This window comes from Neomonachus schauinslandi, chromosome 5 (assembly GCF_002201575.2).
Source record: "Neomonachus schauinslandi chromosome 5, ASM220157v2, whole genome shotgun sequence".
NCBI classification, from domain to species: domain Eukaryota; kingdom Metazoa; phylum Chordata; class Mammalia; order Carnivora; family Phocidae; genus Neomonachus; species Neomonachus schauinslandi.
The window spans coordinates 173213062-173236443 of record NC_058407.1 but is presented as its reverse complement, the minus strand read 5'-3'; the positions used below and the strand labels follow the sequence as shown (position 1 = coordinate 173236443).

At 59.6% G+C, this 23382-nt stretch overlaps 1 protein-coding gene across 1 annotated transcript in view; it reads left to right on the top strand.

The window, feature by feature from the left end:
• The window catches only part of SDK1 (sidekick cell adhesion molecule 1), a 522185-nt gene that overhangs the window by 458436 nt on the left and 40367 nt on the right, over positions 1-23382 (top strand). The window contains exons 34-36 of the mRNA XM_044915291.1: positions 754-810; positions 2796-2897; positions 23146-23261. Coding sequence (XP_044771226.1) covers positions 754-810; positions 2796-2897; positions 23146-23261 — 275 coding nt within the window. The remainder of the gene's footprint in view (positions 1-753; positions 811-2795; positions 2898-23145; positions 23262-23382) is intronic.

The window sequence follows — 23382 nt, the reverse complement described above, 5'->3', positions numbered from 1 at the left end:
CTGGAAAGGCCGCTGCTCTCCCCCACCCTCCTCTGTCAGAAGGGGTCAGAGGGCATCCCCCAAACAGTGTCACGGATCCTCCCTGCCCCTGGACATCCTTGTGGCTTCCAAATGTGCGGCTCAGGGACTGCATCCCTGCTCTCTCCACCTCCCACCACAGAGCAGGCTGTGCCTGGGGCCTGCTGGGGTCACGGGGTAGCCGACGGGAGCAGCTTGGCCCGGCCTATCCCAGGAGTGGGGCTGACCGGAACGAGTGGCTCATTTGTCTCCGCGCTCTTGGCCACACACCCCATCCCTGCCCCGCAGGTATCCCTGGCTTGTGGCCAGACAGCACCTGGGCTTTGTAGCAAAATCAAAGGACCCAGGATGCGGCTGGGTCCACTGACCTGCACAGGTGCTCTTGGTCTGTGGCTTGCCCGGCCCCGTCAGAGCAGGGCTCTTACCTGAGCACAGGTGGGCCGACAGCCGTGCCTGCCGCCCCGGGAGAAACCCATTTCCTGTCCTCTCGAGGCCCAGATACGCGTCTGATGCACTTAGAGGGTGAGTGCGGACCCCACCTGTCGCGGGCCGGGGGGCCTGGCTGTCTCCGGAAGCAGTGTAGGGACCCCCAGTGAGCTAGTGGGAAGTGTGGAGGCGGCGGTGTGGACGGGCAGTGGCTTCCAAGCTCGGCCGGCCCGCCTTGCCTGCAGCCCGCATTGGCAATTCCTGTTTCCTGCTGGCTGACTGCCTTTCTGCTTTGCTTACCCCTAATAGCCCAAAGCAGCTTCAAGACGGTGAACAGCTCCACGTTAACGACGTATGAATTAACACGTAAGTGCTCTCTGCCTTCCACGGGGCAGCCCGGGGCCCACGCCAGTTGGCCTCTCCGGGGACCAAGTGAAAAGCAGCTTGGACTAATGGCTCTAATTTCTGGAACTCCCCCTCTCCAACGCCGCTTCTCAACACACCAAACCCATTGGGCAGGCAGGAAACTTCCAGAAGCAGAGTCCGGGAAGGGGTTTGACTGACAGCTGGTCTTTGAGTTTGGGAAAGTCAGATGGAGCCAGATCTCCTGTCTGGTTCCCTTTGACCTTTTCCTTTTACTTATTATTTAACTGTGGTAAGATATATGCAAAATTTACCATCGTAACCGTTTCTAAACGTGCAGTTTGGGAGCATTAAGCACGTTCAGGCTGCGTGCAACCATCAGCGCCGCCTCCAGGGTCCTGTCCCTCTTCCCGGGCTGAGCCTCCGTCCCCATGAAACACCCACCCCTCCCCCGCCCGGCCCCTGGCGCCCACCCTCTCCTTTCTGTCTCTGCATCTGAGGCCTCCAGGGACCGCACACAGTACTTGTCCCGCTGTGTCTGGCTTCTTCCCCTTCGAGCTTCATCCCCGCTGGGGCACGGCTGGGACACCCTTCCTCTTCAGGGCTGAGTAGGCCCCACTGCGTGCACTCACCCCACTTCGGCTGCCCATTCATCGTCCCTTGCCCCCAGCTGCGCCATGTTGCTTGCCCTCGCGCTCCTGGTCCTCAGAGGGTTTCATGGTCCCAATGCAGAGCGAAGGGGGCCCCCCAGTGTGATTCCCGTGCGGGAGCTTCCCAGGACTGGCACGTGGATACGGGAAGGGGGACGAGGAGCGGCTGGCCCTCCCAAGGCCCTACCGTGTGCGGGCACTCTTCCGGGGCGGGCCAGCGCCATCCCACTGCGTCCCAGGCAGCTCCTGGGCAGCTGGCCCCGCCCTGGTGGCCGGGGTTTGGCGGGGGATTCACATGAGCCATTTTCTCCTCCACGCTGCTCCCCGAACATGGCTCTACCGTCTGTGGCCCGCCCCATGTCCCCACCCAGCCGCCACTCCTCCACCCATTGCCTCATCCACCGGGACGCTCCCCGCTGAGGAGCCGCTTTGAGAGTTGGGTGCGGCCCGGGCTTCCAGAGACGAGGCTTCCCTGGCTGGACCGTGCTCCAGGCTTTGCAGTCCGGGTGATGAAGACGCAGAGGGGCCCCAACCGTCCCGCGTGCACGTCCACCCTGGCTTGTCTCAGTTGACGCTGAGGAGCCGCACGGTCCCGGGGTTGGGGGTGAGGACGAACAGGCCAGGCGGGTGCACGAGCCCTGTTAGGCAGCTCAGCTCCGGCAAGGCTGAGAGTGGGAGAGGGCGGCCCCTTCTCCGCTCTGCGGGCAAGTCCGGGAAGCCGGCGGGGGCAGGAACCTAGTGGTCCGATTCACTGAACCTCTGCGGACCAGCAGCTCTCCGGGAGGCGAGATCTGAAGCCTGGCCTGAATCACCATTCACTCGGGTCAGACCCGCACGTAGGGCCTCAGGAAAGCAATATTAACCAGCCGGAGAACCTTCCAGAATGTTCTGGTTCACAGGTCAGCTACTTTCGTCCTGTCGCTCGGGCTCGACCTGTGGAACCCTATGTATGTGGCTTCACACGCCCTTGTCATCCGGAATGTGGTTGTTAAAAACTCAGAGGTCTTTGCACTGCCAGTGTATTTCCTCCTTAAATGCCAGGGGCTTTCCCCATCTGCTCTTACGGAGCGATTCTGGACCAAAGGAAGCCCACGTCATGTTCTGCCACCTTCACTCTTCCCTCCGAAGATGGCCTGCTGCCGCCTTCACCCTGAGCGCAGAGTGGGACGGGTCTGCTGCCGTGCCCGGTGGCTGTTAGTCCGGGGCCGGGGAAGGAGCAAAAGGCCGCTCCACAGAGCCTCTGGGGATGCGCACGGCCTGCCCAGAGGCCCCTTGGTGTGGTTCCCAGGCGGGGAGGTGGTCCCGGGCCAGCTGACCCCTGTCTCCTTCCACCTGTAGGTCTGAAGAAATACCGGCGCTACGAGGTCATCCTGACGGCCTACAACATCATCGGCGAGAGCCCGGCCAGCGCGCCTGTGGAGGTGTTCGTCGGTGAGGCCGGTAAGCTCCGGGCGCCCCTGCCCTCCGGGAGGCCTGGCCGGGCGCTCTTGGGTTGCACAGCGTGCCCGTGATGAGGAGCACCATGTCGGTGCGCCACCAGGAGGCTCCAGGTCCCCGCTGGGAGAGACGGATCTGCCAAGGGCTGGGCAGACCAGAGGCCAGAGAGACCCATCCAGTCGTGCTTTCAGACCCGAGGGTTCATTTCACACCTGGAGCCCTCCTCGTGCGTCCCAGGACATGTTCCCGGGGAGAGGCTGCTGCCTCCATGGGAATCCAGGCGTGTGGGGACCTTGGCCTCTGCGGGGAAGTTTGTGCTCGGCTGCCCACGGTTCCTGCGGGGCCCCAGCAGAGGCCCGGCCCCCATGTCAGCCTGACCTCCTGGTCACAGCCCCTTCTCAGGACTCAGAAAGCCACGTGGATCATCGTTTGTACCCCTTTTAGATAAGACTCGGCCCTGAGTTTGTTTCCAGGGCTGTCCCTCGTGTGGAGGCTCCCTGAGAGACGTCATGTGGCGTTGAGAGCAGATGGGGCTCCCTTCTGGCTCTCCCCTCCTCTGCCGGGGCCCCTGCTCAGGCCAGCTGGGGCAGGTAGAGGGCCGCGCTTCAGGTGCTAACGACAGGAACTCCCTCGGAGGACAGAGCCCCAGGCTTGCAGGAGAAGGCGGTTGGGCCTCTGGGCCAGCCCACAGAAACCTGTCAGGTGACCTTTCGACATTTGGAGAGCTTACTGTTATAAACCAAATGACAGCACTGGGGACCTAATTTAGCAGGATTTTTCTGGAACCATCAAGTAACACTTGCCCCAAGCGAGGATCAGTGAAATGCGATGCCTGGAGAATAGGTTTGTCGGAGTCTCTGTACGTCAGTCCCCAGGACTAACCCTCTGGTGTGGTGGGGCCGGGCGGCCGGTGTTCTGGCAGATGTGCCTCCCCTCAGGGGGCCTCCCTCCCTCCCGAGGCCGAGCAGGAACACAGGCAGGGAGGGGATGCGGATGTAGCTTGTGCTGTCTAGGAGGTGGGGGCCCCAGTCCTGTCTGGCACCTGAGCCCACGTCGGTCAGCACGGGGGTTGGGTTGAGGGGAGCACATGACTGGGCAGCTGGAACCGGGGCACCTGAACCGCCCGTGGGAGGCCTGCATTTGGGGCCCCAGGGCACTGGAGGCAGATCCTGAGTCGCAGGGCCAGGGCGGATGCTCGGAGGGAAGGACAGGAGCCAGGGAGGGAGGCGGGCAGGCACAGGGAGCCGCGTCAGCTGGCCGGGTCCCCACGGGCCTGAAGCCCGCTCCGTGCTCTGCGCGGCCTTGGCGGGTTGGCGTGCATCAGGGCTCAATGCGCGCAGCGTGAAGTCGGCCGTCCCCACCCCCAGACGCGGACGGTGCGGCTGGAGGAGCCCCGTCGCCCTCCAGCTCCCGCTCCTCCCCTGTCCCGCTTCCCGGCCCGGCGGCCTGGAGGTCACTGTGTGTCTCTAGGAATCTGTCTGTGCTGAACGCCTCGCGGTGTCTGTGCTCTCGAGCTGGCTTCTTTCACTGGACACGCTTTCAAGGTTCACAGTCCGTGTTAGCATCTCATTCCTTCTCACGGCTGGAGAATCCTCCACCGTGTGCACACACGCATTTTGGCTCTCCCCGTCCGTCGATGGACACGTGGCTTGTTCCGTGGGGAGAGCTGCCTGAACGTGGTGCACAGGTATTTTCCAGCAGCACCGAGCTAACGCCGCGCCCTAGTGCACAGGGGGAGCCCGGGACGCTGCAGCCGGGGCCGCGCCCTGAGGCGGGGTGCCGGCCCCTCCTGCTCCCCGGGGCCCCTCATCTCCCTCTGCTCTCCGAGAGGGCTCCCCGCTCCAGCCCTGGAGGCCTTCCTCCCGGCCCCCGCCCACTCCCCGTGCTGTCTCCCCACATCTTCCAGCGTCAGGCTCCTGGACCCCATAACCCCAGAAGGGAAAGGGGGGCCCTACCCAGGAGTCCACGCTCCAGGGCCGTCTGGCCCAACGCATGCGCGTGACGAGCCAGCTGTGTCGCTGAGGGCACTGGCAGGAGATGCTAAGAAGTGCTTTTAAAGCCTGCTGAGCGTCGTACACTCCGTGTCCGGAGCACTGCTCCCCGTCTTGGCCCTGACTCCTCCCCCTCCTGCCCAGGACCCGACTCCGGGCACTTCTCCCCCAGAAAGCTCTCTCTGGCCCCCTCCCCGGTACAGGTCCAGCTCTCTCCCTCTGTGCCCAGCTCCTCGGGCACCGTGTGGACACCTCTGCTTTCGTTATCAGACGGGACTGTCCTGTCTTCCTCCTCACGGGACCATGACCACTCATGTCAAAATGCTCCTCATCCTGAGCGCCTCGCGGTGTCTGTGGGGACCGGAAGGCCTTTGCTGTCCTGCACTTAGAGGTCCCCAGACTCCCAGAGCTCGAGGCAGCAGAGCAGCCGCGGGAATCCTGGGCACTGGGAAGCGCCCCGGTGGGGTGGGATGAAGCGGGTGGACTTCATGCCTCGGGGCAGGTGGGGGGCAGGGCTAATCAGAGATGCCTCCTCCTGAAGCAAGGCGATGCGGACAGTGGCATCTGCCCCGTGGCTGCAGTGACCCCAGTGCCCTTGCTGCCACAGGCACACGCGTGCGGTGGGCACGTTTCTCCATCGAGGGTCCTTCTTCACGCCTCCCGCAGCGCCTGGGCAGGGGAGGGGGCAGCTAGGTGGCGTGCAGGAGCGTGCACGCTCTGGGGAGGCAGGCAGGCGGAGCGCTGGCCCGTCGGTCCGGTGGGCAGGCGGCAGGGGCAGGGACCAGAGAAGCTGCTAAGTGCTAAGGGCCAGGCTCCGTGCAAGGGGATCCTCGTAAGCACCACACAGGAAGAGCCCCGCGCGCGTGTCCCTGCCGCTCTGCGCCCCCCGCGCAACCTCGGATGGGTGCAGGGAGGGAGATAGGAAGGGAGTTGTGTGTTCGCTCCTTCCACCGTAACGGGGTTACAGCCTCCCGGAGGCCAGTCGAGGACACGAGGACAGAGGCAGAGCAGCCTGGTGCACACCAGGAGAAGGTGTGCTGTGCCCCCCGGGGGAGAAAGGGCGAGACCTGCCTGCCCGTGTCGGATGCAGACGGGCACTGACCAGGACTCTGGGCCTTGAGCTGCAGGACTCAGGGAGGGGCAGGGCCGCGGCCCCGGCTGGCGAAATCAGGGAGTCTTTGGTATTTGGTGGAGAAGACAGGGAAGCAGCCTTCTCAGTGTGCATGCTAGCTGCGCTGGAGTCGAAGGAGAGTCCAGCGTTTGTAGGCGGCTCTGCCGGGTACTGGCTGTGTGACCATGGGCAAGTCACTTGACCACTCTGGGCCCCAGGCTTGAGGCATCATGGTACAGAGGGGAGCGCTGTGAGGTAGGACTAAGGACACCTGGGTCCTCATGCCGACTCTGCCCTGAACTCGTCTGTCCTGCCCACAGGACGAATGTGCAGAATATGACCGCACAGGGCGGGTCAGTATTTGTGAATGAATGATTGAGACCCTGGGTGAGTTACTTGACTCGCTTGGCCTCATCTGCAAAGCAAGGTGTGCAGAGTAGGAGGTCTCTGGGTCTAGCCCAAACATACAGTATTTAAGTCTCTTTCACCTCATGGAGACAAGGTAATTTTTAGGAAATTTCTCATTGAGATTGATTTCTGAGCCCAGGCATTGCAAACTGGCACAAATAATACATCAGTATGGACTCCAGTTTGCCGGAGAGAAAATCCCAGCCCGAACAGGCTTAAGCTAAAAGAATCATTTATTAAGTCATGTCACAGAAAAGTTGAAGATCCAGCTTCAGGCATGGCTGGATCCAGTGCCCTAAGAGGCTGGTTTGATGTCCCCTCTTGGTCCCACTCTCCTGTCAGTTTGCTCCTATCTTGGGCAGGCTCCTCGTCACGGCCCTGCAGCGTGAGGTAGCAGGAAGGCAGCTTCCCTTCAGCGATGTCTGCAGAGGAAACCCACTGGCTCTCAAGAGCCGACCTTTGGTGACACGCCCATCTGCAGACCAGATGCGGTGGCCCCCTGAGGTCCCCAAAGCCAGGCAATGATGTCGCATCTACCTGGGCCCCGTGGGCCAGATGGTTGGGAGGATCCCCAGGGGAATGGGTGCTTCCTGCGGCGGTCCGCATGCAGTGATGGCAGAGTCTGCAATGGCCAGAGCTGCTCTGGAGAGAGGTGCAGAGACCGGGTGTGGGCTGCCGTGGCACGGCTGCCGTCCAGCCCCATCTCTGTGTTCTCGGGATTCCAGCTGCTACAGGGCTCCAAGGAGCCCATATCCCGGCCTTCAAGATGCATGCTACTCAAGGGTGGGTCCCCACTTCCAGCCAAGGCTGCCCTCCTGCCCTGGGACAAGGGCCGGGCACATGGGCCCCTGCCTGTGTTTCCAGGCCTCCCAGGCTGCTCTCCCCTGGAACAGACATCAGCTGTGTCATCTAGCATCCCTGCTCTTGCCCCCCCGCCCCGTCCCAGGAAGCCCTGCAGGCCTCCCGCAGCCCACCTCCGGGGCCAGCACCTCGGGGGAGAGCTGTCTCCTCCCTCTCTCCATGCAGAGCGGGGTTTCCTCCTCTGCTCCAGAACACGTTGCACACGCAGCTTTCTGCACTCGCCATCTGTGGTCTGTGTGTGCTCCGTGCTCCACGGTGCCGAGAGCCCCTCCGAGTCGTGGATTGCCTGGAACGGTGTGGGGATGCGGTGGGGGGGGGCAACAGCAGATCAGATAGGAAGGAGGGAAGCCAGCAGCCCTGCTCGGAAGTGTGGACGCCAGAGGTAGATGACAGGCAGCACCCCAGAGGGTGGGGACCCCTGGGGCCAGGGACACATGGAAAGTGCCCAGGGGGAGGCTTCAGCCCTGGCTCCCGTTTGCTCCATCAGCCCTGCCCATTCAAGAAGGACAGGCATCTGGGGACCCCAGAAGCTCAGAAACTGTGAGGGCTTCTGACAAAGCACAGCACGGCAGACCTGATGGGCCCCAAACCAAGCCCAGGGCGTTCTGTCCTGACTCTTGTTCTGCTTTGATCAAGAATTAATCTCATCCTGAATGCTTTGTGGGGACCAGTGGGGGCAGAGCACCTGTTCCCTGCTCCGACAGTGGGGGTTGTGGAGGCAGAGACCCCCCCACACACACACCCTGCTGCCAGGGAAGGGGGATGACAGCCCATTCTCACAGAGCAGGGACCCCCTCACCCCGTCGGCGCCGTCCCAGCTACCCCCTCAGGACCCAGCAGCCCCCGGACTCCACTCTGCCCCCACCTGCTGTCCACAGCCACTGCACGGAGCGGGTGGGCTCTTACCGAGTGGTCGTATTTGGGAGGCAGGGGTGACGGTAGAGCCCCTATGAATTGGGTTTTGATTTCCTGAGGCAGCAGGCCCAGGCGCCTCTGTCCTAGGGTCATGGTGGAGATTCGGTGAGACTGAAGAATGAGAGGTCCTTGGCCTGGCGCCTGGCCCAGGGACGCACGGACAGCTGTCTGTCCACCTGCACTTCAGGGGTGGGGCAGGGTGAGCAGCCCCCGACTACCTCTAGCGCTGCTTCCCCTCTGAGCCTCGGCCCAGTTTGAAAGGCAGAATGCACTCCATCTCCCAACTCAGATGGGCCATCTACAGAGCCAAGATGGTCATAGAAGAGGAGAGGAAAGCCCGTGTCAACCCCGAGAAAGCTCTGGCCAGATGGGGTGATGGCGGCCGGGAGCGGTCTTGGCCCAGGAAGTGACCGAGGTGGCCAGGTGCTCGGCCTGGGCCTGAGCTGCCGGCCCGGACACACCTGATGTTCAGAGCCTGGCCCGGGGCCCGGAGACTGCAGCCCACCTCCAGGATGAGGGGGCACGTTGCAGAGCCCACAGAGTGAGCGTGGATGCTGTGGGCCAGGTGTGCCATCGGATAGGAGTAGAGCCGTGGGTGCCTGGAGAAAGGCAGGCTGCCGTGGAGGGAAGGGGTGCGTGTGCAGGGGCCTCTCGGGGCAGCGGTCCTGCTCCAGGGGATGACACACAGGGTCGGCTTCACCCTTTGACTCTGCCATGAACAGCTGCCGTCCCAGGAACTGCCACGCAGAGGAGTAGGCAACCCGCAGAGGCTTCTGGGCAGGGGGGGCTCACAAGGTCGGGCCTCACAGCAGGCCTGCAGGAGAAGATGTCAGTCCCTTTTGCATGTAGCCAGTGGGGGTCCTCCAAGAGCAGTCCGGCTGCTGGGCCCAGGGCCCACCTCCTGGCCTGACTGCTGTCACCCGCCTTGGACAGGTGTTTCTCAGCCAGGGTCCCAAAAGCAAAGTCAGAACCCTGCCGAGCTTGGAGCAGCCGCTCTGGCCTTCAGGAGCTGCCCGGCGTGGCTAAGAAAGGAGAGCGGGGGGGGCAGGCGGTATGGGGCAGTGGGCCGAGGCCAGTTCCGGGGTGGTTACTCCTCCAGCCTCTCTTTTCTGTTCTATGAAATGGGATGCCCCCTGTGCCCAAGCACGGCACACTCCAAGGCCCTCCCACTGCTGGGGGACGAGCAACGGAAGGAGAAGCCCGGACGGTGTCTGGGGGTGGGGGCTGCTCTGAGCTGGGCTGTCGACAGCAGCTCACAGGGGGCCCAGTTGGGGTTTTCAGCCACACCTGTGAGGCTCCCCTTACTCCCCCTTTTCCACTGCTTCGACTGTGAAAAGCCCAGCATTGGCTTTCCCAGGCTGACCCCAGTCTCCCCACCCCTGCGGTCCCACAGACAGTAAGCCCAGGCAAAGCCTGGCTGGGACTTTAACCCCCAGCTCCCAGCCCCGTGGGGCCAGGCCGGCCAGGCCCGTGCAGCCCGTCTGTCCTGATGCAGCATGGCACCTGCCGGCCGCCCGAGGCCACCTGTTCTCCCCATCCTGGCTGCTGGGTCTCCTTTCCTCCATGAGCAGCTCCAGCACCTTCCCGTGAACGTGCGTGAGTGTAACCCACGTGTGCCCCCCTGTTCCTGGAGGCTCTGAGTGCAGCCCACAGCTGCTCCCGCTCAGGGGAGAGGCTAGGAGACTCCACACCCGCCGAGCCCCCAGCTGCTCTGAGTGCTCTGGTCCTCTCTGCCCCACTGGTCCAGGGGATGGCCCCTGCAGAGAGCGCAGGGCACAGCCCTTCAGCGGAGAGGGAACATGTCCCCTCCCGGCCTCCAGAGGATTCTCCAGATCTTGCCCCTTGCATCGGGGTCTGGCAGTGGTGGATCGAAGCCAGGTCTGGGATTGCATCTAGAGCCTCTTCCAGGGGCTGAAAGCAGCAGGGGCTCCAGAATTAACCCATAGGAGCGGTTTGGGAGAGCAGGCAAGTGGGGCTCACTGCTGCATAAGGAATGGGGAGCCAGGGCCAGGGGATGCCTTCCCTGGATGAGGCAGGTGGTACCAGATGCGAGGCTGGGTCCAGGTGGCAGAGAACCTTCGCAAACCACCCCTGGGGTTACTCCTGCTGTTCACCTGGGAGAGAGACACGCATGGATGTGAGTGCAGGGCCTTGCTGTCATAAATAAAGTCTCTGTGAACACTGTTGCAAATCCTTTACAGCCTCTCTGATTCTCTCCTTGGGAGAAAATGCTAGAAGCAGAATCCCTGGTTCAAAGGACATGAGCGTTTTTTGCTTGGAGAAGCTGAAACTCACTGACACGCTGTGCCGTGGGGACTAGGACGTGGGTCTGTGGTTTCTCTGCTTCCACGTTTGGATCTCGCCTCACTTGTTAGGTGAAAATATATCTCAAAATATATCTCACTACCGTTCCGTCCGCCGGCCTTTAATCCCTACTCTGCCGTTAAATGCCTGCCACCGTACACGGCGACGTTTTTCCCGGGGTCTTAGTGTTCTGGGGGTGATTGGTGAGAACTTTGTATGCATCAGGACGTCACGTCCGACCCCACTTGTGGCCCATGGTTTCCCTGTTCTGTTGTCTGTCGCTGAGTTTCTTGTGTTAAAACTGCGTGGTCAAACCTCTCGCTCTGCGGCGTCTCTGCTTCCCATCCAGGAGCCTGGGAGGTACCCGGCTTGTCTTCCCAAATTTTCATGGCTCCGTTGTTCCCGAAAACTCTTGGATGCATCTGGAATTTGTTTCGGTGCCGGGCCAACATGAGCTTCTCAGCGGCTGGTTTTCGGAGACACTGCCCCGGTTCCATCTGTGAGCGACCTCTCTTCCCGATGCTCAGGTTCTTGCGAAATCGCGCTCGCTCTGGTGCCGCCAACCCCCTCATGCTGCTTTATCACCCGTCCTTTGTGTTTCACAGTGCTCACCCTATTTTTTTGTTTTCCAGAACTTCTCAGCCGTTTTTAGGAACTTTACAATCATTTTGGCAAATTCTGTCAGGGGTTTGACGGAATGTGTGTTATGTTCTGAAGGGATGGGAAAGTGCACCACGCGGTCATCCCGCTGGCTCGCCCTCCCTCTCTGGACCGCCCTCCCCGCCCCCCCCCCGCCCCCCTCCTTGGAGCTGCACTAGGCTCCGCCCTGCGGGTCACCTGCTAGACTTGGTCCCTGCAGTGTCATCACCATGAGCCCTGACCCCTGACGGCTTGTCCTCACTCTGCCCACGGCAGCCGGAGCCTGAGGCCCACTTGCTCGTCCGAGGCACACAACTTTCTGTCACCCCAGGGAAAGGAAGGACTCGACAGGCTCTCCCACCAAAAGAGGGAGTCGGGACTTTCTCCTGCATCCGGCGGGAAGCGCCCACAGGAGGTCAGGTCAGCAGCCTGACCTTTGCTCTTTGACACGACAATTTTTGCCAAAAAGGAAAAATGGATAGTCACACACTGTCGTCGTATGGTTGCTTTAGGGGCCATGTGGGTCGCGATGGGCCTGAGTGTCGCTTCACGAGGCCGCAGAGCGTCTTGGAACGATTGGCTGGCTCTTTTTTAAAGAACGAGAAACTTACTGGGAACCGTGGGCTCTACCTTCCTTGGAAGTCGCCGCTGGCTGGAAGGAGGAATGGCACGGCTTCTGCCTGGTTTAGCTCCCCTCGCGACACAGAGCCGGGCTCCAGCCTCAGGGGACGAGAGAAGGCTCTGGAGTCTGCTGGTCTGAGCCGGGTGCACGGCCAGAAGTCAAGGGCACTTTGGCCCGCGGCACCTCCCCAGCATCACGCACGATCTCCAGGTAATTACTAGTGGACGCGGGGTTGTGACCGGCTGAAAACCACGGCAGCTTCCGTGGCGGGCCCGCCTGTCGTGCGGTGGGCCCCGCGGTGTGTAGGCGGAGATGCAGGCTTGCAGGCAGGTGATCACGGACAGCGGAGCGGGTGTCTGCCGGGTCCTGACAGTCTGCTGTGTGCCAGGCGCGACTGCTGCCGTGGGCTCCCAGCTGAGCCGCGGGTGCACAGAGGCCATCCCCCAGTCTGGAGGTGGCCGGGGGCTCCTGGGGCTCCTTCTCACCCCCGGGGGCCACAGCACGTGGTTTGCTCCCTTGGTGCACAAAATCCCGACGAGCCATCACCTCCGAGTTCCAACTGGAGCGTCCCCACAGAGGGACATCCTCCCGTGTTGCTGGGCCTGACCCCAGCAGGACCGGCGGTATTGGTAAGGGAGTGGGGAGCTTGCCCATCCCCTCCCCAGGCCAGGAAGAGTTGCGAGGGATGGCCCTGGCGTTTGCTGCCTCCTCCAGGCTGTCTTTAGCATCCCTTACTCCAGGACCCCTGTCCTGAGACCGCGTGGGAATGAGGCAACGGAGTCAGGCAGCTGTATTGATTCTAAAGCCCCTGCAAGCACATGGGGGTCGGGGCGCCGAGTGGGCAAGGGGAGGGCTGAGGCAGGAGTGCCCCCGGGAGCAGCATCTCCGGCCACCGAGAGCATCACCGGGTCCCCCAGCTCTGGGTGTCCCACTCCTGCACCACGTGCTCCCCAGCCTGGATTACTGCCTTCCCCAGCAGACGAAATGTTGGTAGATAAATGACACTTCTAGTAACCTAATTTCCATCAACGTAGGAAGGTTATGGAGAATATTCGAATGCCTAATGCTTTATTTGGAAAGGATCCCAAACATCACACCATCCGGAGTCCCGAGTTCTCGGCCGATTCTCGGGACGTTCCTCGGAGTACCGTACTGGCGATGGGTAGAGACCCACTCCCTCGGCAGCTCGAGAGTCCCCTGAAGGGGGAAGACCATGTCCTTGAGCAGCTCGCACTCTGGGCGGAGAGAGAGGCCTCCCCTGGGACCTCTCAGCGGGTGAGGCCGTCCTCGGGGCCTTCACGCCTCGCAGGGCCCCGCGTGGACTGGCGTGCCTGCTGGGTCCGTGGACGCCGGGTCGTCCCCAGGGAGGAGGAGCACCGTCCCCACGCGTGTGAGTCAGCAGACCGGCCGTGGGGGGACGGGGTGTTCGCACCCACCCACCGCGCTGCTGGCGGCACAGACGAAGCCGCAGATTTGGAAGTGCTCCGACCCCGGAGTCTCTCCCCAGAGCCCGGCCTCGCCTGTGCCTCTCCTTCCCCGCCAAGCTCTTCCTGAATTCAAGAACCTCCCTCCTTTCGTGTGTTGTGTCACCGCTGACAGGGGAAGCCGGGAGTGGGCACAAGCCGCCGGGCTGGCTCCACGGGCCCCCATGCATCCATGCACTCACCGCCCAGCTCGGCCCCGGCGCCCACGGCCGGTCATGCTTTCTCTGTCCTCGCACCCGCGTCCCTCTGCCCGCTGATTCTGCAGCTCTTCTCAGACATCACACCCTTTCTGGTAAATGTCCTATCACTTCATTCAAACGTATCTCCAGCACGTACCCCTAGAAGAACTCTTCAAATACATACGTACATGATTACATAAACTATGAAGGCATTATCTCACCTGGAAAAATTAAGGACGATTTCTTTGTGTAATCCAGTATGCAGTCAGCTCGCAGCCCCCCGTGGGACTGCCGACCCTCCGTCTTCCATTCCATCCTCCCTCACGACTTGCCAGCTTCAGCCGCATTTGCCCTTGGAACTGCCGACACCTCAGCTCCTTGTTACCAGGTCCAGCAGCTGCTTCTCAGCCCTGCTCCTGACCTGGCCTTTGACTCTGGCGGACTCTGGGCCTGGTCTCTGTGGCACAACCCCCCAGCTCCCAGGCTCCACCTCTGCTCTCTCTCTGGCTCCGTTCACTCCCGTCTGTCTGTCCCTCTCCCAGGATGGTCACCTCATTCCCACACCCTCAGGTGCCTTCCAGGGCCGTGTGATTCCCGAGTCTACTCCTCCCTGTGCCCCGGGGGCAATGCCTCTGTCCATCCCTAAATCCCGGGCAGCCTTGACACCTCCCAGCCCTTGAGGCCCACAGCCCATTTGGCTGGTCAACATTTGTTGACTCGCGGTCCCCAGCGTCAAATGCCGCGGCTGCCGCCCTCCTTCACGTGCCATCTGCTGTCTCCATCCTCGCAGCAGTCCCCGCCGGTCCTCACGGCTGGTGGACCCCCCAGCTTCAGCCCAGTCATCTCCAAGTATGCCTGCGGCTCATAGGTGTTCAAAGACTAGCTGACAAAGGGATCATGGACCCTCACCTCCCAGGTTTCTTTGCGACATGGAACGGGACGCTCTGGGCTCGAGTCCCGGCCTTGCTCCTCGTCAGAATGCTCTTTCACTTTTCTTACACAACAGGAATGTCAGCAACAGCCCCACAGGCGGCCGCGGGGTGGGCCCATGTGGGGTCTGCCGCGGCCCCCTCCTCCCCTCCCTGCACTCGGAGCAGGGCTGAGGGGCAGCACGCCCAGCCCAGCTTGTCCAGGGTGGAGGCTTGCCTCAGCTCTTCCTGCTGGGGACCTAATTCCCCAGCCTCACTTGTACATCGATTTCTTGAACCGTGTTCCTTTGACCCAGAGCTTCGCCCAGGGGTCTGGTGCCGTCGGTCCTGACACTGGGACGTGGGAGAGAGTAGGAACTGGAGGGAGACACCCTCCCACCCCAGACTTGCCACATCCCAGCAGATGCGGGGCTCAGAGTTTACCTTGATTTTACAGGTGAGAAACGCTGAAGCACCAAAGCTTCCAGAGGGTTCTACAGGAATGCTCTGCTGGTCAGTAGTAACAGGACATGCCAGTGTGGCTGCCTCATCCAAGGCAGCTGTTTTTCCTAGAAAATAAGGCCCTCTGGAATCAGATCAGAACAGAAGGACACAGGGTTTCAAGAGTTGAGAAAACCGTGGCTGAGGCCACTCTGGGCCAGCCTCACTCTCCCTGGGGCTGCCTACCCCAAGTCACCTGCCTCTCCAGACTTCCTAGGCCCCCCACTGCCTGCCCAAGCACGTGCACACTCACCTCTGCCTCGACCTCCACAGGGGGCCCGAGTGGCCAGGCCCTGGTGGCTGTTTTGTTGTACCGGCAGACCCAGGGTTACATGACGGGGACAAGCTCACAAGGCTGGTGGCCGGGGACATTCCAGCACTCATACTTGACAAAGCAGCTTAGCAGCCAAGCACCCCCTTCCCAGCCCTGCCCTACATCCTTGCTTTCCTGACCCAGAGCTGGATCTGCAAACCAGGCCCACAGGCCAAATCCAGCCAGTGCCTGTTTTTGTAAATAAAGTTTTATTGAGACGCCCGTTCGTTTACATAGCATCTGTGGCTGCTTTTGCCATATGAAGGCAGAGTTGAGTCGCTGTGACCCAGACCTTGCGTCCCTCAAAACTTAAAATGTTGCCCAGCCCATCACAGAAAGCTCCCCAGCGCCTGTCCTTGACAATCAGCAGAGCCTTTCAGTTACGGAGACCCCAGTTCAAATCCAGCCCATTCTGGGACAAACAGCTTCTGCCCCTTCAGGCTCAGCTTTCTAAAGCGTGAAATGAGAAGAAACATCTTACCTCTAGCTTGAGTTTTGCAAATACAGACTGCATACGGTGCAGGTGATTAATCGGGGACCATGGTTTGTGCCACACAGACCACCAGCGGTCACAGTCCAGTCATGGCCCGTGGGCCTGCATCTTGCTCCGGTGGGAAGCTCACTCCACAGGCAAGGAGAAGAGTGCTGGTGATGGGCGTCGGTGATGGTGGAAAGCATCACTGGCGGGGATCAGACGCTGGGTTTGTTCAGCACTCACCTTTATCACTGAAATGCCTGAGAGAGAACTGCATTTGAAGTCCCACATTTAGCACAGGGGCTACATCAAATTCAAGCCAGTCCTTCAGAGCCCAGGATGTGCAGAGACTGGGCCTCGGCTGGGTACTTTTCCTAGAGGAGCTCATGCTTGTACAACGGATGTATTGGTTATCTATCACTGCATAACAAATGTTCCCCACGCAGCTTGAAACAACACACATGTGCAACATCGCCGTGTGTGGAGGCCAGGTGTTCAAGCACAACTTAGCTGCGTCCTCTGCTTTGGGTCTCCCCCAAGGTGGTAGCCAGGGCGGCTGTCTCATCTGAAGGCTGGACTGGGGGAGGAGCCATTTCTAAGCTCACTTGTGTGGTGGTTGGCAGGCCTCTATCTCGTGGGCTGTTGGACAGAAGCCTCCCTGAGCTCCTTGCCATGGCGAGCCTCTCCAGGGGGCATCTCCCTGCATAGCTGCTGGCTTCTCAGTGCATGAGAGGGCAGGACAGAGGGCCAGCAAGATGGGCACCAGCCATAGAGACGGACAGTCTCCTGGATGCTAATCATGGCACCGCCACCCACCACGCCTGCCACGTTCTGCTGGTCGGAAGCAAGTGCTCGCAGGAAGGGAGGGTGTGAGTACCAGGAGGTGGGACCATGGAGTGTCTCCATCATCCAGGATGCTCGTGTCCAAGGCTGTGGAAGGCAGAGCACCCAGGACACACCTGTGCTCTCCTGGCTAACGAAGGAACTGCGAGGAGAGACGGACATTTAAACACATCAGCACGTGGTGACATGACTACTGACAGTCCCTATGGGGACATAGCCCAAGCAGGACCGGTGCACCCTCCACGCCTGCTGAGTGAGTCGCTGGATAGTGAGTGCAGGGGAATGGGCTTGGAGCGAGACACTGTGTTCAGGCCACCTTACTGAGTGCCTCCTCCTTGCTGGCTGCCAAGCTGTGTCCTCTCAAAACTTAATTCATTTCATCTCTGAAACCCATTAAGTCTGGTATTTTCTATTTTACAAAAGAAACTGAGGCTCAGAGAGATGGAACTGTGTCCCAAGTCCCACAGGCTGAGCCCAGATCCTAAAACTCACCATCCAGGGCTTTTCCCACAACCTTCCATCTGCAGCCTCCGTAGCCCGGAGTCCATGACATTGTTTTTGAAGATGGTTTTGGGGACCTGTTTCCTGGTTTTTCTTGTTAAGCTTCCTTAAAGTTATGTTGGTTCTGACTCAGCAGTGAGGTGATTGAAGGAAAGACGGGCATCTGAGCTCAAGTGAGGGGCACCAGGCTGAGTGAGATGGGGCTGGACTGAGGCGGCCACTCCAGGAACCCAGGAACGTGGCCTCGGATCCCCTGCCCTCCCCCGCGCGTTGTGCTGGGCATCAAGGGCTGCCAGGCCCTTCTCTCACACCAGTGCGGTGTGAGTTGAGACCCGGGGCCAGGCCCTTCTCTCTCCGCCCCGGTCTTCCCCTGCAGGAAAGGCAGTGATGAGAGCCCGCCTCCTGGGGTTATGAGGGTGAGGTGAGCCCAGACAAAAGGCTTGCACACGCACCCCTGCGCCGTCCTCAGCACTGTGGTCACATCCCCTGATGGGTCACAGTGATTCCAGCAGCCGGCAAACTAGATGAGGACACCACTCTTCAAAAGGCCCTGCAGATGTCTGGGGAGAAGGGGCTTTGGTTTGAGAAAAGGGTGATCCATGTCTTTCGTGTTCATTACAGATTTATAAAACACGATCTTCTCACTTTGAATTCTGTTATAGGCTTTTTTAAACGTTACTGTGTGATGTCGAACTGAACACTGGTTTACAGACCCGGAGTTCCTCAGGGCAGGCCTGGCAGCTGCCTGACCTCCTGCGGGGCCCCGGGCATTGGACTTGATGTTGGTGACAACAGTGATTCTCCTGTCTTCCTTCTGGGACTGTGCCCCTGCCCAGAAGTGAACGAAGCCTTTGTGTTTCCAGGCTCCGCTCACCTTTTGAGATTCTGCTCCTTTCCCACATTCCTGCGCTGAGTCATTATTCTGTCTCCAGTCTTGACTTGTCCCCTACTGAGTTAAAGACCTCCTTTATGTATTGCGAAGGCCCCAGAGGTTAGATAATTACCCAGAGCCGGAGTCTCTCTCCAGGTACCCTGGCTGAGAGGAACAGATTGTATTAGCAAAGTTTGCTGAGAAGGTAAACTATATTAGAGAATTCTATTTCCTGTTTGTTTCGACAGGAAATCAGAAAGAGTGGCCAGAAAAATGGGGATGTAATTAATGTTAACTGATGAATGTATAATTTTTTTATTATATAAAACAAATACCTGTCTCATTATGTTAAAATGTTAACAATGATCTTCAAGGTATCAGTTAAAAAATTGCTCTACCCAAATAATAAATCCCTGGGTTGCAGAAAGTGAAAGAAACCTAGCATAGGCTAGCATGATCTAGCATGGCCTAGCATGGCCTAGGATGACCTAGCATGATCTAGCATGGCCTAGCATGGCCTAGCATGATGTAGCATGACCTAGCATGGCCTAGCATGATCTAGCATGGCCTAGGATGACCTAGCATGATCTAGCATGGCCTAGCATCCCCTAGCATGGCCTAGCATAATCTAACATGGCCTAGCATAGCCTAGCATGGCCTAGCATGATGTAGCATGACCTAGCATGGCCTAGCATGGCCTAGCATGGTCTAGCATGGCCTGGCATGGTCTAACATGGCCTAGGATGACCTAGCATGATCTAGAGTGGTCTAACATGGCCTAGCATCCCCTAGCATGGCCTAGCATGGTTTAACATGGCCTAGCATAATCTAACATGGCCTAGCATAGCCTAGCATGGCCTAGCATGATGTAGCATGGCCTAGCATGGCCTGGCATGACCTTAGCATGGCCTAGCATAATCTAACATGGCCTACCATGACTTAGCATGATCTAGCATGGTCTGATATGGCCTAGCATGGCCTAGGATGACCTAGCATGATCTAGAGTGGTCTAACATGGCCTAGCATCCCCTAGCATGGCCTAGCATAATCTAACATGGCCTAGCATGGCCTAGCATGACCTTAGCATGGCCTAGCATGATCTAACATGGCCTACCATGACTTAGCATGATCTAGCATGGCCTAGCATGGTCTAGCATGGCCTAGGATGACCTAGCATGATCTAGAGTGGTCTAACATGGCCTAGCATCCCCTAGCATGGCCTAGCATGGCCTAGCATGACCTAGCATGGCCTAGCATGGCCTAGGATGACCTAGCATGGCCTAGCATGGCCTAGGATGACCTAGCATGATCTAGCATGGCCTAGCATGGCCCAGCATGGCCCAGCATGATCTAACATGGCCTAGCATGATGTAGCATGACCTAGCATGGCCTAGCATGGCCTAGGATGACCTAGCATGATCTAGCATGGCCTAGGATGATCTAGCATGATCTAGCATGGCCTAGCATGGCCCAGCATGATCTAACATGGCCTAGCATGATGTAGCATGACCTAGCATGGCCTAGCATGACCTTAGCATGGCCTAGCATAATCTAACATGGCCTAGCATGACCTTAGCAGGGCCTAGCATGATCTAACATGGCCTACCATGACCTAGCATGATCTAGCATGGTCTGATATGGCCCAGCATGGTTTAGCACTGGCAGATGCCCAGCACGGCCCCAGGTGGCACTGGCACCTGGATGACCATCTGTCCGATGTGACCCCAGCAGATACCCCACCCTGTTGCTCTTCCCGTTCCAGCCCCGTACGTGGCCCTCGCTTCCCTGGCCCATTGTCACACGTTGAATCCTCCCCGTTATTGAAGGATACTCTTCTCCAGGAAAGACCCCATGTCCCTGGCCAGAAATGACTTCTCGTGGCCCTTTGAATCTGTCCTCACATCACACCCTGTATCATGATTACTGTGATTTCTCTCTCTTGTCACGTGTTGCCGTGTCTTTGTGTCCACCCACCCCTCAGCGCCAAGCCTAGGGCCCGGTCGATATTCAGGAAAATGTCAGCACATTATACGCTGTGGTGACAACCAGCCGCCGAGGTCCCAGCGGCTTAATCACCAGCGCTAATTTCTCACATTCTCCGTCCTCCTCGGCCAGCTGGGTCCCTCCTGCTCCCCGTCATCTCCTCTCCAAGACACAGACTGAGGGCTCAGCCCCCGCGTGGGAACTGCTGCTCAGGTGGTAGTGGGGAAAGAGGAGGTAGCCAGCCAGGGACCCTCTGGAAGCTTCTGCCGGGAGGTGGCCTGGGTCACTCCTGCCCATGTGTGACTACTGCTCTGCTGTCATCAACCACGCTGGGGCCAGCGGGGGGACATGTGGCCCCCTTCAGGAGGGAGACTTCCCCAGGCCGGACCGACGACCCTCCCACAGAGGCAGTGGGTAGTTCGAGTGAGTGAGTGAGTCTGCAGAGTTATTTCCTGCAGCACACAAAACCTTCCCTGACTCTCCCAAGCGTGCACTCATCTACCAGAAATCTTTCCAGGCCTGTTGTCTCTTTCTTTCCGTGGTGTGAGCACATGGGGCCTGTCCAGTGACCTCACCTTGGAGCGGAAGCTCTTAAATTCTGACGAGGGAGGGTCTGCAGCTCAGGACTGAGGAGTGGCCAGGTCCGCTTGGGGCCTGGTGGGCACGGGCTTAGGGGGCCATGAGCCAGGGCTCTCCGCTCTCCAGCAAATTAAGACGGAGCCAGGCATAGCCATGTTGTTCCGGCAGCTGCTCGTTGACCCGCCTGCTGCTGGCCAGCCAGGTAGGGGCAGTGCGTCTGCCCCGGGAGGGTCGGGTGAGAAGGACGAAGTGCTGTCCTTCCTGCTCTGTGGGGCTTATGTGCAGGGCCTCCCTGTGCAATCAGCCAGAATCCCAGAAGATTCCAGAAATCTTCAGGGGCAGGGTACTCCTAAAGGCCCCGAAGTTCCTCTGTTACTGCTCCGGTGGGCTCTGTCTCTGGCGGCTCTGTGGCCAGGATGGCAGGGGCCACCCCACCGAGGTCTGGCTCCCTGGGGCGCGGTGGCATCGTCAGCCCTGACGCCAGGCATCACCTTTGCAAGCCACCTCTCAGGGCTGCTTGTGGGCAATCCATGTCTCAGCACGTGTCAGAGGCAGCTGTGCGAAAATGCTCTTTAATGCCGATTTCATGCATGTGACGAAAGCATCCCAGGCTGACACCTGTGTTTACCATACATCACGGGCGCAAGCAAGGGCTCGTCAGACATTCCGTCCATGCCCCCCCGCACATGCGCCATGACCAACAAGTACTGTATTTGGAGCTGTAAACGACATTGCCTCCCTAAGTCGGGTCATCCTGCTGGCGTGGAGACCCAGACGCTTTCAGGAGCCAAGAAAATTCATCTCAAAACCAACACGCTCTGCTCTCTGTTTGCACACATTTCTCTCTTCCCTGCTGGTGTCGTCACCAAAAATGTCCTTGTTCCCTGCAGCATTTTTATGGCACAAAAGCTCTGTGCTGCAGGATAGCTGGTGGGCACATCAGAGCAGCTCGGGACCTGCACGGGACCAACGGGTTTTGTCCAGCATGTGACGACCTTGGCCAAGAGGCACGTGGCCCCTGAATTCCGGGAGCCGCCTCGAGTCCCCGGGAGCCCCAGTTTTCTGTGGACCTCTGTGTCCAGAAAACAGTCTCGGGCCCGGGGTTTGGGAAGGAAACCCTGGGGTGGGGGTGGGGGTGGGGCACCACGCACAGACGGTTCTAACCGACTACCGGGGTAATGGCCGTGCTCAATTTCGCCTTTCACATTTTAATTGTACAACAGTAATTTTGCGATAGAGTTGCCGATGGCAAACATGCAAGACATTAACTTTATTTATGTTTTGGATTATTAATGTGGCTGTTAAAATTCCTCCAGTTAGTTTTGATTGAATTGTTTTTTTGTGTGATTCTGTTGTTTAATGGAGCGGTAAATAAGAATTTCTGATAATGAGGCCGAGCATCTGTCACAACAACCTGGTGTTGGTTATTAACATTTCCATTAACGGCAGGGTGGGCAGTGATCATACGGGAGCCACACAGTTAGAACAAAATAAATAGTCAGTGTCAGGCTGAGTGGGAGTTAATTACTATTTTATTCTGCTTTGTGGGGAGGGAGGGGAAGGGGTGACTCTCGAAGGTCGTTCTCTCCCGAGAGCTGGCGTGCGGGGCCGTCGCCCTCAGACAGTGGCTGTGTCGTCTCTGCGCACAGCCTGGAAACGCCCCTGGGCCCGCAGGCCGAGGCCCCCAGACAGCTCCCAGGGCTCCGGGGTCCAGCCCAGCACAGACCCGTGGGGGCGCGCACAGGGGGCAGGGGAAGGGAGTAGCTCCCAGGAGGCAGAGAGGAGCCCATCATGCACACAGGTGCCGGGCGAGGAATTCGGAGACGGCGCGGGGCTGGCGCACGCAGACGAGATGTGTTCTGCATGTGCACACATGCTCTCGCCCAGCTTCCCAAGGGCCGCCTGCTGAGCTGACAGCCGCAGTGTCCTCCCCACCTCTCGGAGCACAGTGTGGCCCTCGGGGCGGGAGGACCCGGTCCTCAGAGTTGGAGCCGTTAGCCGCAGTGTCCTCCCCACCTCTCGGAGCACAGTGTGGCCCTCGGGGCAGGAGGACCCGGTCCTCAGAGTTGGAGCCGTCGGCCGCAGTGTCCTCCCCACCTCTCCGAGCACAGTGTGGCCCTCGGGGCGGGAGAACCCGGTCCTCAGAGTTGGAGCCATGAGGGGCCTCGGGGCAGGGCCACAGGGAGTGGTGCCGTCTGTGCTCCTGACCCCGTTGGGGGATCAGCCCGGCGTCTGCAGCCCCAGGGAACGGGGCTCCTCCCCATGAGGTTCCTGGCATGAGCACACAGATGCCTTATTTTCTCCACGTTCCATCCAAAACGCAGTGCCTCGCTCCACTGCGAACGTGGCAACACGCCCCATAGGGCCAGCAGGACCTGCTGCTCACTCAGCGGCAGGCCCCCAGACGTCCCCTGTCAAGTCCTGGTTGGTGCTGAGACCTCAGATCCTCTTGCACGCGTCACACCTTGACGTCACAGTAGCCCTTAGACCAGCCTGCCAGCACCACCTCGCGTCCCACTCACAAGGCCCGCGGATGACCAGATCATACCTTTGTTTTTGAACACTCTGCCAACTGTGCCTCAATAGAATCTGTTTTCTTTGTAATTCTGCAGACTATTTTATGCATCTCTAAACATGATTCCAGGAAGGGTTTGCAGGGCTCCCTGGCATAAAGGATGGATGGCCCAGGGTAGGCTCTCAGCTAGGGGCCCTGCACGCGTCAACAGACATCTCAGCTCCTGTCCTGCACTGCTCTCTCCCCAGCCCCGGCCATGGCTCCGCAGAACGTCCAGGTGACCCCACTCACGGCCAGCCAGCTGGAGGTCACGTGGGACCCGCCGCCCCCGGAGAGCCAGAACGGGAACATCCAGGGCTACAAGGCAATGCTCTCTCGCATGGTTTGGCTCTTCCTTCCAGGTCACCTGTAGGCCGGGATAAGTGGCCTCGATCCCCAGAGTTCCCGAGGGCTTTGCTGGAACCACGACCACACTCCATGTCCTG